Source organism: Vombatus ursinus, unplaced genomic scaffold, assembly GCF_900497805.2.
Source record: "Vombatus ursinus unplaced genomic scaffold, bare-nosed wombat genome assembly UNPS02009062.1, whole genome shotgun sequence".
Lineage (NCBI taxonomy): Eukaryota > Metazoa > Chordata > Mammalia > Diprotodontia > Vombatidae > Vombatus > Vombatus ursinus.
Genome location: NW_020948840.1, coordinates 22657386 through 22674153, shown reverse-complemented (window position 1 = coordinate 22674153; position 16768 = coordinate 22657386). Strand labels below are relative to the sequence as shown.

General features: G+C 37.7%; 1 protein-coding gene across 10 annotated transcripts in view; it reads left to right on the top strand.

The window, feature by feature from the left end:
• NCOA1 (nuclear receptor coactivator 1) overlaps positions 1–12581 on the top strand; it is a 214969-nt gene extending 202388 nt beyond the window's left edge. For 7 of the 10 annotated variants that reach the window (XM_027850339.1, XM_027850341.1, XM_027850342.1 and 4 more), the window contains 3 exons: positions 2206–2380; positions 6755–6847; positions 10207–12581. In XM_027850339.1, the coding sequence (XP_027706140.1) occupies positions 2206–2380; positions 6755–6847; positions 10207–10377 (439 nt within the window). In that variant the 3' untranslated portion in view covers positions 10378–12581. Of the gene's footprint in view, positions 1–2205; positions 2381–6754; positions 6848–10065; positions 10123–10206 lie in introns of all 10 variants that reach the window. The other 3 variants (XM_027850346.1, XM_027850345.1, XM_027850343.1) reach the window with 3 other exon arrangements.
• The last annotated feature ends 4187 nt before the right edge of the window (positions 12582–16768 follow it).

The window sequence follows — 16768 nt, the reverse complement described above, 5'->3', positions numbered from 1 at the left end:
AAAGATTTAAGAGATCATTCACTAATAAGTATTTATTAAATTCTTACATGTCATGCGTATGCTGGTATGCAAGATACAATATATCTGTGGTAAATCTATTACAACAATTTATTTGTTGCTTGACTTTTCTAAGGACAAGTCATGTCTGAAAAGAGAGAAGCATCAGCAAACAGCATGAAGGAGAGCTTAGAGTCAGCAAAATTAACAACTAAACAATAGTCTAGGTTATGTGTAGAGTCATTTGGTATAAAGGAATGTGGGCCTATTCCCATCAGTAGCTCCAGAGGGCATTACTGTATAAGAAAATAATTTAAATTCATGATAAATTCCCTTGAAAAGAAAGTATGTTATTATTCTCTGTTTAAGAATGCAGGAAAGTTTGATGTATTTTTTAAAGATTCACATAAAAATGGTCAACATTTTTTTTAAAGCTGTGGCATTTCAAAGGGCAAGCTTCAACTATCTAGAATAATTCATTTTTGAAGAACACTTCATTCTCCAGTAAAGCAGACAAATAAGATATAATTTGAGCAGGCAAATTTATCTAAAACCAACTCACCTAGAGATAGATCATTTTGTCTAAAACCATACAATTACTTGCCCTAAACAAATTTGCCTAGGGAGTTTGCCTAATGATCAAGCATCTTAATCCTATTGCACATTTTTGCACGGCACTGCATGATATTTTCCTAATTTTGGTGTTTTTTATTTTGTTAATGTTTTAAAATTTAATAGGATTTCATGGCTTAGCTTTTTTTTTTTAGTGTTGGTTGGTCCTATGCTTTTGATTGTTTTAGATTTTTTTTTTTTTTTAGCCATACCTGCTCTCTCATGGAAGGCGAAGGTTATCAGAATTATGGTCCTTAGGGTTGAGTACTCAAATAAATACTAAGTAAAAAGGAATCTTAGATCATTAAGGATATAAACATAAAGGCCTGAATTGATTAAGCAGGGATAAACAAAGGCCTAGGATGGGGGGGGGAAACCCTTGTGAACAGTAGTTTTTAGGTAAGAATTAAGTCACTCTTAGAAAAACCTGGAAATCAGAACCTTGTATCCAGGCCCAGTCATGTTAAGAGCTATATGTGTATGGCTTTAATGTACACTGTAAGGCCCTAATGTTTTGAATATCATTTTTATAGCTTAGAAATACCTGAAATGTTCAAAAAAGATAGAGAATACATATTTAACATTTAAAGGATATGTGCTTCCTTTCATTGGTATGGAGGTATATACTACTCCTTACCCATTACAAATCTTATCTCCTGTCAACCTTAGTGGACTATTTTAAGGGTTGATGTGGCCAAATGTATAGCTACAGAGGTAAAGATGGACATTTTTACGTATTTAGATAGATAGACACGGGTGTATATGTCTTAAGAGGAGATGTGGAGACTACTGGTAGCCAGGCCACATTAGTTCCTACTCCGAAGTTTATAATATTTTTAGAGAATTAACTGAGGTACCTAGAGAGGCAACTTAATCATTTGCCCAAGGTCAAACCCTGTTCAGGTTCTCATCACCTCTTACCTAGAACATTGCAGTAGCCTCCTAAATCATCTCTTTGCTTCTAGTCTACTATCCCCACTCCATCTTCCACAGTTGTCAGATTGATATTTCTAAAGTGTAAATCTTGACCTCATCATCAGTCATCTCAAGTAATTCGTGAACTCAGAAATCTTCAGCAGTTCCTTATTGCTACTAGGATAAAATACATAATCTACTGTCTGGTATTTAAAGCCCTCCACAATCTGATTTCTATCTACTTTTCCAAGTCTTACTTTATGTCAGTGCCTTCATATACTTTCTGTTCCAATCAAATTGTCATGATAGTTATTTATATATATCATATATAAGTCATTTGGTATATTTTCTTAAGTTTGTTCTAAATGTTATCAAGATACCCTGAGGTTTCACTGTAATGCCACCTTTATTGTCCATGTCATAGCACCCTATCGTTAGTGACTTGTTTTGAAGTTCTCGTTCTGATTATTAAACTCATTAAAGATGTCCCAATTGAATGTGAATTATATTCCTATGTAATGGGAAATCTTATTGTAACATGCTTTAGTTTATTTCCCATAAGCCAAGATTATAAAAATCTATATTTTAGGTGCCATCTTTCAACTAAAAACCAGGCCCCAGGTATATTATCCCTACTTTTAGGCCCCAGGTATGTAATCCAGACTGTTTTTGAGTTAACAGCATGTTCAATCAGAACCAGCCTACACCCGCACAGCCAGGAGTGTACAACAATATGAGCATCACCGTATCCATGGCAGGAGGAAACACAAATGTCCAGAACATGAACCCTCTGATGGGCCAGATGCAGATGAGTTCATTGCAGATGCCAGGAATGAATACAGTATGTTCTGAGCAGGTTAGTACTACAACGTAAATTCTATTTCTACACACACACACACACACACACACCTATAACATTAGCACTCTTATCTGTTATACCCTGGTTATGATTGATTTCTGTTTTTTTATTTTATTTCTCTTCAATACTTCTTTTTAGTCACAATAGTAAATAGTTTCTGTAATTTTGCACTCGATGGTGAAATTATGGGCTGTACTTATATACTTTTTTTCAGATATTTTATTTTTTCCCAATTACATGTAAAAACAGTTGTTAACATTTGTCTTTTAAAATTTTGAGTTCCAAATTCTCTCCCTCTCTCCCCTCCCACCTCCCTGAGACAGTAAGCAATTTGATACAGGTTATATATGTGCAGTCATGTAAAACAGTTAAAATATTAGTCATGTTGTGAAAGAAAACACAGATACCACCCCCCACAAAAAAAAAACCCATGAAAATAATAAAGAAAGTGAAAAGTAGTAGGTTTCAATCTGCATTCAGACTCCATCAGTTCTTTCTCTGGAAGTGCGTAGCATTTTTCATCATGAGGCTCTTGGAATTGTCTTGGATCATTGTATTGCTAACAGTAGCTAAGTCATTCACAATTGATCACCATTTAATATTGCTGTTACTGTGTACAATATTCTCCTGATTCTGCTTGCTTCACTTTGCATCAGTTCATGTAAGTCCAGGTTTTTCTGAAAACATCTTGCTCATCATTTCTTATAGCACAATAGTATTCCAGCACAATCATATACACACAGTTATGGGCATCCTCTCAATTTCCAATTCTTTGCTGCCACAAAAGGAGCTGCTTTAAAAATTTTTGTACCTATATATCCTTTTCCTTTTTCTTTCATTTCTTTGGGATACAGACCTAGTAGTGATATTGCCAGGTCAAAGAGTATAGTTTTATAGCCCACATTCTCCAGAATTGTCAGACATTTTGCAACTCTATCAAACAGTGCATCGGTGTCCCAATTTTTCCACATCCCCACCAAGATTTATCATTTTTTTTGTTATATTAGCCAAAGGTGTGAGATGGTAGCTCAAGAGTTGTTTTAATTTATATTTCTCTAATCAGTAGTGAATCAGAGCTATATCTGTATGCTGAACATATACTGAACTTTCCTTTGACTTTACACTGTAGAAGTAATAAATTTTGGTGTGCATGTCATTTTGGTATCCTAAATTTATTATAAATAGAAAACTAGTTTGCTTCTATTAAAAAACTTCATTCTGGAGAGTTCCGTAGGTTTCATAAGATTTTCAAAGAGGTCCAACACACACAAAAAGGTGGAGAACCCCTGCGTTAGATGATTGTTTTTAACAAAGAAAAATGCAAAATGCAAAATGGTCATCAGCTCTGTGGAGTCCCCTTATAAAATGTGACTATATACTCATACATATAAAAATGAATATTTTCTCCAAGAAGCAAAGTAAAAGGTGCTGGATTTGGTGAGTACACCTTATAATTCTGTGTGATGAGGGCAATGGCAGAAAAGGGGAAATTAGTAAGAATTATATAATTTTTACACTGTCTGTAAAGATTAACTTAACTCTTAGTACTTATCTAATTGATATATCATTGGAGGAACTGAATCATATAAATCTTGTTATTCTTGCTGTAAATGAAATCCGAAGACAAAAGGAAGTTGCAGCTACATGGAAAACCATCTTACAGGTTCTCTTTGGGGAAGGAAATAAAGGAGATGGTTTTATTGTGTACACAAAGGAAACAATATTTATTTAATTGGGCACCTGGTCATCATACAATGAACATTTATGAAGAAACTAGTATGAATATAATCAAAGAACAAATGCTTATTAAACATGTACTACTACTTAATAATCTCTTTGCCTTGAGGAGCTAACATTCTATTGGAGAAACAACATGTACTCATACGAATAGATATAAAATAGATACAAAGTAATGGGAGAAGAGAGGTAGGAGATATAGGGGAATGTACACGTGGCTGGGGGTCTCAGTAAAGAATTTGTATAGAAGGTGATGCTTACTCTGAATTATGAAGAAACCAATGGATTCTAAGATGCAGAGGTATACTAAATAGGAGGGCCAGCCTGTGCAAAGGTATGGAGATGAGAGGGAGGATGCCATAACTGACATATGTTACAGAGAATGAAGAGGTAGAAAAATTCCTGCAGTAGCTTGAGATGATCCTCCAAATGAAATCAATATACACTTTAATACTCAGTAACCTTTAGAGGTTTTACTATAACTCTAAAATGACCCAATAATCATTTAATAGGTCCTGTTAGGAATCTGTCATCCCTTTGTGAGATTTATCTAAACCCTTCTTGAATTTTTTTATATATTCTGCCTGTACTCCATCACTTGAAATCTCTAGGTCATACTTGATCGCTGAAGTTTAAAAGATTTGTGTCCTTTGTTATAATGAAGATGTTGGGAGAGAAGGTAATAGCACATGTCCAGAGGCTTTGTAATCATCTGACTTGGGGATCTTAACCTTTTTTACGTCTTGGGCCACTTTGACAGTCTGGTGAAATCTATGGACTCCTTAGAACAATGTTTTTAAATGCATAAAATACATAATATTGCAAAGGTAACCAGTTATTGAAATACCGTTATCAAAATAGTAAAAGTTTCAAGTTCACTTGACCCTAGGTCAAGAATTCCTGCCTTAGAGCTCACCTCTTCCTCCTTAATTTCATATACTACTCCAAGTACTTTAGTCAGAGGCTGCTTATCAATAGATATTTGTAGTGTGGAGGCTCTCATTAAGTCTCTGTTTTCTATAGGTTGCATATTATTGGGAGAGAGAAAGAGACAAATTATACAGAGATTTATTTAAATTATACTTAAATCAGTGTTTATAATTGGTTTAAGTGTGAATTAAATTGAATGGTGGCACTAAGAAATACAATCAGTACCTGGATGCTGTTCTGTAAAGAAAGTCTCTTCCTAATTTTGGGGTGATTGAGGTGGTACCTGCCAGTAGGAGTTAGTCTCAATGAACTCTGATGTCTCTTCTGAAAGTTCCTCTGATTACTTATAACCTGTATTTCAACATATAAATGTGAAATAGAAGTCCTTGGGGTTGTAATGAAGTCTTGTGTCAAGAATGAAAAAGCTATTATGTTCCTAGAAAGCAAGCTATATTTAGAGGACATAACTTTCTTGCCTGATCCTGAGGATGGGCAGAATCTTAGAGTACTCTAAACTCTTAGACGGAGGAAAAATAGGGAAGAATAGCAAAAGCATATGGCGGGAAAGAAGATTGAGAATTTAGGGTCAAAAAAGGCTAAGAAAAGGGAGGCCAAAGATACACCTGGGCATTAAGCTAATTAATGAAACTTAACAAATGTTGCTGTCCTTTCAACTGTCGTTACATATAATAGTATATCCTGAATTCTTCATCTATAGTTGAGCAGATTTTGTTCACAATTTTTCTAGTGTGTGATTATAGCTATAGATATCTATATATACATATTGTATGTGTATATGCATACATGTGTATACACACATACATATACTTGTGTATTCATACATATATACATACATATGCACATATCTGAGTTTGATAAAAATCTGGATTACTGGTACTGTTGGATAGGAAAGAGAGTATGCCTATTGGATACCTATACCTAGACACGTTGTCCTCTACTTGGATTTTCCATTGTCAAATCAAACTTAGTATGCCCAAAATGGATTGTCATCTTCCGTACCTAAATTTTCATCCCCCTTCCTTTCAGACTTCTCTCTATTTTTATTAAGAATATCACCATCTTTACAGTCACTCTAATTATAAACCTTTGATTCATCTTTGACACTTTTATCTTCTTTACCCTTCTATATCTAATCAATTGCCAGGCTCTCTCAATTCTTACACCACATGTTTCACCTTCATGAAGCTTTCCCTTATTTTTCCCTCTTGAAATTATCTTTTAATTCTTTGTTTTGTTGTGTTTTTTTAAATTTTTTTAAACAAATGTTAAAAATTATTTTTAATGCAATTGGGGGGAAAATAAAATTTTAAATTTTAAAAAAATAAATTAAATTGAATTAACGACTGTTCATCCATCTCTTCCCTGTTCCTTCACCACAACCTAATGGGGCCCAGCTGTGGCAACAATTGGAGCGTGAGACCCAGAAATATAGGTTAATGAACAACACAAGGCCTATAATAAGTAATGGTCTGTCGAAATCCCTTTTATCACCTCATGCTTAGAATCATCACATAAACTTCAAAAAACAAGGAATCATATACATTTTAGTAGTATATACTGGCATTTGTGGTATATCAATCATCAAGTTCTTGTTTTCTTCAAAATATTGATCCTTAATTTTGATGGAATTATACCTGAATCAAACAGCGCACTTGTAATTGTTCTTGAATTTGTCCTTAACAGATAAATGATCCAGCATTGAGACACACAGGCCTTTACTGCAATCAGCTTTCATCAGCTGACATTCTCAAAACAGAATCAGATGGCAGTGCCCAGGTCAGTGAGAAACTTTTAAGCATAGATCCATCAGAGGTACTAATTGTGTGGGCCAGCTCAACATTTCTGAATTGGTCATTTCTGTATCTATGTACACTGTTAATGTTCATGTTTAATGGGGGCACTTGTAGAAATAGTGGTTTATTCACACAATTGAACATATTTTGTGCCTCCTATGTGCAGGGCTAGCACTGTGGAGAATACAAAGGGCAAGAGCCAGGCTCTGCCCTCTGGGAGCTTATAATCTAATTGGGGAGATAAAAGACAAAAGAGGCAGAGAAGGCAATAAATTTTAAGTACCAAATGAATGGTAGGAATAGTGAGTGCTTGTTGAGAAGAAAAATAACTCACTAGTTGCTGGGGCAGTTAGCAGAACCTTCATGGAAGGGGTACAAACTGAGCTGGACCTTAAAGGACCCCATGAGAGTTAGCTGAGCACAGCTACAGGCTGAATATGAAAGAAATAAAGCAGGTATGTGCAAGGCATGTTCTGGGGGCATTGAAGCCATCTGGCTAAAGCATGGGGTGTGGGATGCACAGGGGGCCAGGCTAGAGAAAAGGATAGGGAGAAAGGAGATGTACAGGTTAACATATTTAGACTTTTAAATCCTATGCCCATAGAAAGTTGTTGAGTAAGGAAGTGATGAGATGATGTAGATGTTTTCATTTAGTGGTTGTGGTGAACAGGATGGATTATAATACAGAAGAAACTAAATATGGGGAGGTCATTTCATAAGCTGTTTCATTAGTCCTAGCATAAGTCAAGATGTGAGCCTGAATTCAAGTGGTAAGAATGGGAATGGAAAAGAAAAGACTAGAGGGAATAAATATGAAGGGGGAAAAAATGACAGTTTTGTCATCCTTTTACAATGTGCCACATATTTGCAGGGCAGAGGAGCAAAGGCAAAAACTGCCTCTAGTCTTTCTCTTCCCTAGCCCATCTCTTACAGAACTGCCAAAATAGTATTGCTAAAACACAAGTCTGACAATAACCCTCTGCTGTTAAAAACAAATTTAGTGACTCTCCACTTCCTATAAGATAAAATACAAATTCTCTTGTTTAGCATTTAAAGTGCTCCAGCTGCATTTTGTACTGCTCTCCTGCATTCTGTGCTGTAACCCAGCACTTCTCAGAGTGTGGTCTGGGAACCCAGAAAGATCCCCAAGACCATGTCAGGGCCCTGCAAAGTCAAAATCATTTACATAATAATGCCAAAAAATTTTCTAATGCAGTAAATATCAACAGATGTAGCCCACATAAACAAAAATTCTTAAGGGAGTCCTCAATTTTTAAGTGTGTAAGGGGGTCCTGAGACCAAAAAGCTTGAGAATCCCTGCTCTAGCCAAATCAGGTGACTTAGTGTTCCTCAGTTTTATCCCTCTTTTTCACTTCTATTCATTTTTACATACCATGTCCTGTTTTTGGAACAATAGAGCAACATCTCTCCATTCAAGACCACCTCCTTCATTGGTACCTTCTCCAAACTTCCAACCTTGCCTGGCTGTCCCCTGCCATTCTGCTTGCCCTCTTCCATACACACCACCTGAATATAATAGATGCCATAATTACCTGTGTATGGATCTTATCCTTTTTAGATTAGAAGCTTCTTTAGGACAAGAACTTAGGTAGTTTTTTCATCAAAGGATCTGTGGGAGAAATGCTTGATAAATTTTCATAAATTTAAAGCAGAGATAGGAGTAGATCTGGGGAAGTAAAGAGTGTAGATTTTCTTTTTTTTGGCTAGGCAGTGGGGTTAAGTGACTTGCCCAGGGTCACACAGCTAGTGTTATGTGTCTGAGGTCGATTTTGAACTCAGGTCCTCCTGAATCCAAGGCCGGTGGTCTATCCAGTGAGCCACGTAGCTGCCCCAAGAGTATAGATTTCTAAAGAATGGAGAGAACACACAGACAGTAAGAACAATTGAGAGGTGTTTGTGTTTGGTTTTTTTTTTGGTTTGTTTTTTTTTCCAGATGTATTACAGGGAAATAAGACTATGTGAGAAGGAAGCAAAGCTAGTCTTCAGGAGGTTGTGCAGCTTTTACTAATAATGCTTCAGTTGATCCATCAGACTGAAACAGACAAACAAAATGAGCCTTATTCAAAGATAATTTCATAATTTAAGTTTTGAGATAGCCTTTGGAGCAAACCTCACTGGTACAAAGGGCAGGCAGGGGAGGAGAAGGATTATCAGAGGTTAGGGAGTAGGATGGTATAGAGATGGGACAGGTTTACCAGTGGCAGTCAGGGAACTTGAGGAGAATGTATCATTAGAGTTTGACACAAATTAGTTTTATTCAGTGAAGACAGTAAAGACTGAAGGAAAATTTACAAGGGCCTTGCAAGCATGAACTATTGCTAAATGGCAGTGCAGAATGCTGTTAACAAAGCAGTATATCCCTAATGTGATATAATGATACATTGGTCTAACAATAAAATCTCACATTTTAAAAGCATAAAGTTACAAGGAGCTTGAGCACAAGTTCCTGGCGTGAGATCATTTGCAGGGGTTTGTGTGAGTGGGCTCAGTAGGCAATATGAATATTACCCCCAATAATTTTTTGATTACTATGGTTGAGTAGTATGAGACAGATAACTGGTTTTATTCTCCAGATAGAAAGTATTAGAACAATTTAACTAGAAATTATTTTTTTAGCAGAACATGAATGCTAATAGAGCTCAGCTTTGCTAAGCTGGGGTGTGGGGGGTGTGATGGGGTGGGGGGAGGGATGTAATTCAAATGTATCTTTTATCTGAGAAAATATCAAATGTAAAAATGTTGTTTCCCTGTATTCCCACTTTATAATGACACAGAATTTAGATAAAACAGTTCTCTCAGGTAACCTTGGTAGTGCTGGTCTTTTGATGTATGACCAGTGGTGGTTTCTCCTTGATAATATTGTGTTGATTCAGGCATTGCCTTTTGTCCATCCAGTGACACAGTAGAACAACTCCACATGGAGACACCGGGTGGATTCATTAGTAAAGTGTACTTTTAAGCCATTTGTCCAAACAACAAAAATAAAAAACAAACCACCACTTGGTCCCCAGTCTGTGAAACTGGGCTTTCCCCAATAAACTAGTATTACCAACGATGTTCATTTGCAGTAATGATGGCAACACTGTAGGCAGCTTGGCCATTCCAATTTTTGTTTTATTTTTAAAGTGTGAACTTTCTAGAACCCTGAGCAAAATGAGTGCAGCAATTTTCTTTTTATAGGACAAGAAGACAGAAGAGTTCTTCTCTGTGGTGACTACAGACTAGAGGAATGCTCTAGTGAGTTCCCACTTCAAGTAGTACGCACTCATGAGCCGGGGGGCCGAGCCTTCTGTCTCAACACAGCTTTTGTTTGTGTTCCAGCAGGTGCAGCAGGTTCAGGTGTTCGCTGACGTCCAGTGTACAGTGAATCTGGTAGGCGGGGACCCTTACCTGAACCAGCCTGGGCCCCTGGGATCTCAAAAACCCACATCAGGTCCGCAGAACCCCCAGGCCCAGCAGAAGAGCCTCCTTCAGCAGCTACTGACTGAATAACCACTTTTAAAGGAATGTGAAATTTAAATAATAGACATACAGAGATATACAAATATATTATATATTTTTCTGAGATTTTTGATATCTCAATCTGCAGCCATTCTTCAGGTCATAGTATTTGGAGCAAAAAAAAAGGGTTTGCTTTTTGCTGAGGGTTGGGGAGGTGTTTTTTGCTTTGTAAAGGCCTTGGATATTGAGAGAGCAACGCAGCAGAACAGTTGGACAATCGATTTCTTGAGCCAAATTTAATTGTTCTTATTTTTATAATTAGTCATTGGCTTCTTATCTGAATGAAGGCTTTTGGAGGACAACCAAGATGAAAAGTTCCAAGTGGAGAAAGAAACTCCATTTCAGCTGGATTTGACTCTGACCCCATTACGGAGGAAGGGCTTGGCAACCCTGTGCCCTTCAGCAAAAAAAAAAAAAAAAAAAAAAAAAACAACTAAGAAAGGCTGTCATCTTTCTGTAAAGCCTATCCCACCCCCAGGCAGCTTGTGTGTACAATCAGCTTCTTCTAGCAATTCTATGTCTGTTGGCTTCAAGAAAGTATTTTGCACCTCCTCCTCCCCATTCCGTTTTTTTTTAAGATGGTTTAAATCAAGGTGCCTCCAGCAATAGAGGCTGAAATGTGTACATTTGCAAGGGATTACAAAAACAAAAAGTAAAGTTTGGGGGAAAATGCAATAATTTTTTGAAAGGGTTGGGGAAGGACAAAGGGCAAAGTCTTTGAGTTATTGTAGATACAATTTTCTGATTAAATGTGGAAAAAAAGGCAGTTTGTTCTTTCTGCTTTTATTGTATTAACAACTAAGGTAGCTAAAGTTATTTAAAATAAAAGTAAATTCTATGATCTAAGCAGCTTATTCTGCCCTTTAAATATCCCTGTAAATATTTCTGATTTCTTGTAGAAATTTATTTCCTTCTGTTTAGTTTTATGCTTTTAATATCACACTTGATTTTTCTAAATTTTGTGTGTATAAAATATAACTTGTTGATTGAATTGCAGTTCTGAAACATTTGGCTATTTCAATATTTTAATAACTGTGATGCCATTTATGGATTTACTTTAAGAATTTACAACCAATAATGTCACTGCCAGAAAGTGCCGTCCCCTGCCTCAAAGGGGACCAATCGCTATGCTATACTGAAGAGCCCCATGGGACGAACTGACTTGTTCCAGAGAACTACACTAGGAGCTATTCTTATGAGTAAATGTCAAGATTACATAGATTTCTTGAATAAAGGGAAAAATTAGTTCTCAAAGAAATCCTCACTTTTCAGGTTTTAAGTTTAGGATTTGAATTACCACCAATCCAGACATAATTGTTTCTATATCAGGCTGGGAAAAATCTACCTCCTGCTATAGGGCTAATTTTATCCCTTTCCACAATCCCTCCCTCCCATAAGGGATCCAATGGACCCATTTCCTGCCTTTAGAAATTTCACTGTGAGAATAGAAAAGCTTGAGAATGGTGTTGTGAAAGAACCAGAGGTAGCATCATCAGCTTCCCTGGGCCAATAAATGATATTCTCCACCCCTACTACCTCTGCTTTCTGGGCAAAAGAAATGTTTAAAAACAAAGAACATAGACTCCATCATTAAAGAAGAAGCCATTTTCTTAGCTCTTACCCTCCTTCCTACCCAATTCCCCTCAGTTACAAATATTTTCACCCAATAACGGAAAATAATTTGTTCAGAAAATGTAATGTATGAAAAGACAAAGGAAGAGCTAAGTAACAGTGGGTAGTAACCACAAGTCAAAAATGAAATCCTCAATTATAAATGACCTCCTTAAATTCTTCATAAACGTCATCCTTGATCTATTCATTCCCAGCCTGACTGCCCAGCCCTACATTACTCTAACCCTCCAACTCATTGCCCTATTACCCTGAGGTGGAGGCAAGGGAGATTTTCTCTTTTGTTTGTCACATATAGATGTGAAATCAGACTTCAGGGTGTTCAACTCTCACTTCAGCATTCCAAGTGAAGTTTCCTGGCTGACTGCTTTTGTGTAAGGAACTAGAAAAAAAGGTAGAGAATACAGAAGATGCCAACATAAGACAGCACCTCTCCCATCCCAACCCAGCTGCACCTTAAAGTATGCATGTCACCTTAAAAGTTTTTATAGTTGCACTGTTTGTTTTATGTTTGTACAGTTTAAAATGATTGCTAAATTTGAGGAAAATAAAATTGCTTGCACCTATCGCACTTCAGTCATTCCACAGGAAAATCACTTTTCAGCCACAGAACGTACCAGGTTTACCAGCAATATGGGTTACCTACACAGTAAATTGATGAAAACAATGAAAATTATACAGAAATATCACAAGTCTACACCAGTTAACTGAAAATTCAGGTCTAATAAGAGGAAATTTTCAGAATTTCCTCTGTAGTGCTGTCCCCTGCACTGTAGTCTTCATGATGGACTCAGAGACAGTCCTAGCTGGTTCATCCAAGAGTTCTCATCATTTCCTTGTTACCATGGCCAGGCCATTTTCATCTTTAAAATTGGAGAGGCTCATTCTTTGATCTTGACTTCCTGGATTCATCCAGGCATCACCATGAGGTTGTTTGGTAATCTTGATGTTTTCAGACACACATGATGCCATATCCAGATGATTGGTTTTACTTGCATCCTATTTCCCAATGTATGTTGCTTGCTAAACTTTGAGGAAGTTGTTGAGGAACCAGAAGAAGTGAGCTTACACACTATAATAATACCTTTAACAAAAAAGATGTATAAAATTATGCCCTGATGTTTTTTCCTTAAGGCAGCCTAAACCCAGCAGAAAATGTTACCACTTAATATAGTTAAGACAAGCCTTGGTAGGAACATAATAAGCCTATGTGATTTCAGGAGGTTTCACAGCCTCCTGAACTCCTGTGAACTCCTCATTCTAACTAGGGAATCAAACCTTTCATTCCACCATTAGTTATTCATATTTAGTAAGTATCTCTGGAAGTTAAGTCCATGTGAATGCCAAGGGCTAGGTCTGAGGGGTGCAGAGTGGGGTGGGAAAAGGTTGAGGAGAGTACTCTTTAGCTCTGAGGAGAGGGTTGGTCCTATATTTCATTCTGACCCTTTGAAGACGAACTGTGTCCCGAGGCCTAACAAAGAGAAAAAGGCTGCTGTAAGAAAAAGAAAACTAATTAGTGATCACATATTCCAGGGAACATCACTACAGAAAAGACCAGCTTTACTGCAGTAGAGTACATTTGGGACAACTTCAACCCCTAAAGGATCAGGAGATACTTTTGTGTCCCTATTTTTCATTAAGAGAAGATGGCCAAGGAATATTTCATTCAAAGTCCTTTCATAACAGTCTGAAATCGTTTTTACCAGGACATAGGAACATGTTTCATTTTCATTACTAACAGGTTCTTCAGACAACATACAAAGAATGCTCTCCTCACACTGAGATGCCCCCAATGGTTCCACAGAATGTTTTTTTAGTGGGCCCCCTTGATAGGAAGAGATGTTCCCTATGCTCTCAGACACTTAGATCTATTATCCCACCTTTCCGGTGATAAAAACTACAACACATGTATACCTAACCATTTTGTACAGTTCCAATCCACTTTTTCCCATAAGTTCATCACTAGAGACATTTCTCACCTCCTGACATTGTGAAGGGACCAGGGGAGTGTGATGCCCATCAATTATTCCCAACTCCCACTTTACGACCAGATACTCCATCCCTCTTGGGCACCAGGATGGACAGTGCCTAGCAGTGTAACTTAAGCCCTGGGCTTCTGGTTTTCCATCTATAAGATACAGGAACTAATCTAATTAATAATAATAATATCTTTTTGGGGCAGCTAGGTGATGCGGTGCATAAGAGTGCTGTGCCTGGAGTCAGGAAGATTCATCTTCCTGAGTTTAAATCCGGCCTCAGACACTTCCTAGCTATGTGACCCTGGGCAAGTCACTTAACCATGTTTGCCTCAGTTCCTCATCTGTAAAATGAGCTGGAGAAGAAAACAGCAAACCACTCCAGTATTTTTGCCAAGAAAACCCCAAATGGAGTCACAAAGAGTTGGACGTGACTGAAAAAATGACTGAACAACAACAAAACATCCTTTACAGATTACTTTGCCATTAACTTTATTTGATCTGGACAACTCCATGCAGTCCATAGGGCAGGTGGGTTATTCTAGGGAGGAAGAAACTTGAGAGTGGTTAGTTAAATCACTTCTTCAGAGTTCCACCACTGCTAAGACTTTAGATGCCTCTACTGATTCAGTGTAACCACAAACGTTCAAAAACCTGCTGTGTGTGAGGCGCCATGTTTGGCTCTAGGGGTACAAAATTAACAGTGACACAGGTCCCCTAGCTGCCAAGTAGCTTATAGGAAAGACAGTTCAAGCACCTACTCTGTGTAGAGCCCTTCTAGGTGCTGGAGGAGATAGGAAATTTAGCAATGACATGGTACCTCACCTCAAGCTCAGTCCAAGAAGAGGCTAGGACACCAACACAAATAGCTGCAGTAAAACTGAGTTCATTAGAGAGTAACAAAACAACACGGTATTATGTTAGGTCTGAATGACCTAAAAATTATACTAACCTGAAAGGTAACAAGCTTCATGGAGAAAACAGATAGCATTTGAGTAGTGTTTTCAAAGATAGCTAAGGGTTCAACAAGTAGAAAGTGGGTATTCCAGACATGAGCAGTAAGCAGAGATAATAAGAATAGTGTTCCAGGAGCAATGTCTAATCTGACTGAGGCATAGAGTACATGGAAGAGAATGAGAAAGGGTGCAAAGGGTAACATGAAGGGCTTTGAATATCAGGCAGACATTTTAACTTTACTCTGGAGGAAAGACTGGAGCAGGTAAGATTTGTGAGCAGAATGACAGAACTAGATCTGTATGGAAGAAAGCCTTTTCAGGCAGCGGGGTATCAGATGGTCTAGTGGGGAGGAAGATGGGAAACAGTAAAACCTGTTGAGCTAATACAGTAGTTTTTATCTGGGTGGGTGGCAATGTCCTGTATTAGATTGGCTGTAATAGGATTAGAAAAGTCAAATATAAGAGATGCTAAAGAAATAGAATCAACAGGACTATTAACTGATTGGATATTAAAGGTGACTGAGGGGAAAGCTGAAGATAATCCCCAAGGTTCCTAACAAGGCAGATTGGGTGAATGATAGCACCACTAACAAACAGTGAAGTCAGACCAAGCAGATTTAGGGGGGAAATAAGTCTAGTTTTATACATGTTGAGTTTTAGGTGACAGGTAGAAATGTCCTTAAAGCAACTGGAGCTCAGAAGAGAGATCAAGACCAGACATTTGGATTTTGAGGTTATCTTTCTATAAAGTAGAATGTGTAAGGAGAAATAAGACTCCAGAAGTGAAAATGTTGAAAGACACCAAGAGGGATAAGGAATGCCCTGAAGGCAATTGGAACTCCAAAGAGAGATCATCTCTTTCCTAGAAGAAGGGCATAAGTACCTGACCTTATCTTTGCAATGAACTGATGGGGCAGAGGGAGGAAATAAGTATTTATATAACACCTACTTGTGCCAGGCACTGTGCTACACATTTTTTACAAATATCTCATTTGATCCTCACAACAACACTGGTATTATCCTCATTTTATGGTTGAGGAAACTGAGGCAAACAGGTTAAGTGATTACCCCAGCCTCATACAGGTAGTAAGTACCTGAGGCTGGATTTGAACTCAAGACTTCCTGACTCTAGGCCCAATGTAATATTCACTACCACTGGTGAGAGAGGGAAAGATTAGGCACTATGATCTGCCTTTAGTCATGTAATAGATTTGCAGCAAAAATCTAGGTAGGGGTGTCCTGACATAAAAAGAAGATAAATGCCATTTTTTAGAATTCCTCCCAATTGGCATGTTAATGGCCAATAATGTTATTTGACACGAAGGACATATAGTAAAAAGAGCAACTTAGTCACAGGACACTGGTTTAAATTGTCTCAGATCACACTACAAGTCACTTAGGCTTTCTGACTTTTTTCCCATCTCAAAAATCAGAATAATATTTATATTACCTGTTTCACAAGGATGTTGTGAGAATCAAATGAAAAGGTATACATAAAGCATTTTTTAAACCTTAAAAGTGCCATATAGTGTAAGCGATTCTGGCACTTATCCCCTAGGGTCTCTATCACAGAGAGAGGGGGCAGCCACTACAGGGGCAGCCTGTACCACCCCAGTGAGCTAGGCAGTATCTTGGGGAATTGTGAGTGGATGTCCTAAGCCTCCTCTCCTTGATTCCACCCAACCTGGAAATATACTGACTGGAGTCTTCTGCTCCTCATGGACTCTTTGCATCCTATCACCCAACCAGCCCCTCATGACTCAACCAGTCCCTCATGACTCAACCAGTCCCTCACTACCACTTACCTCATTCCCCACCCCT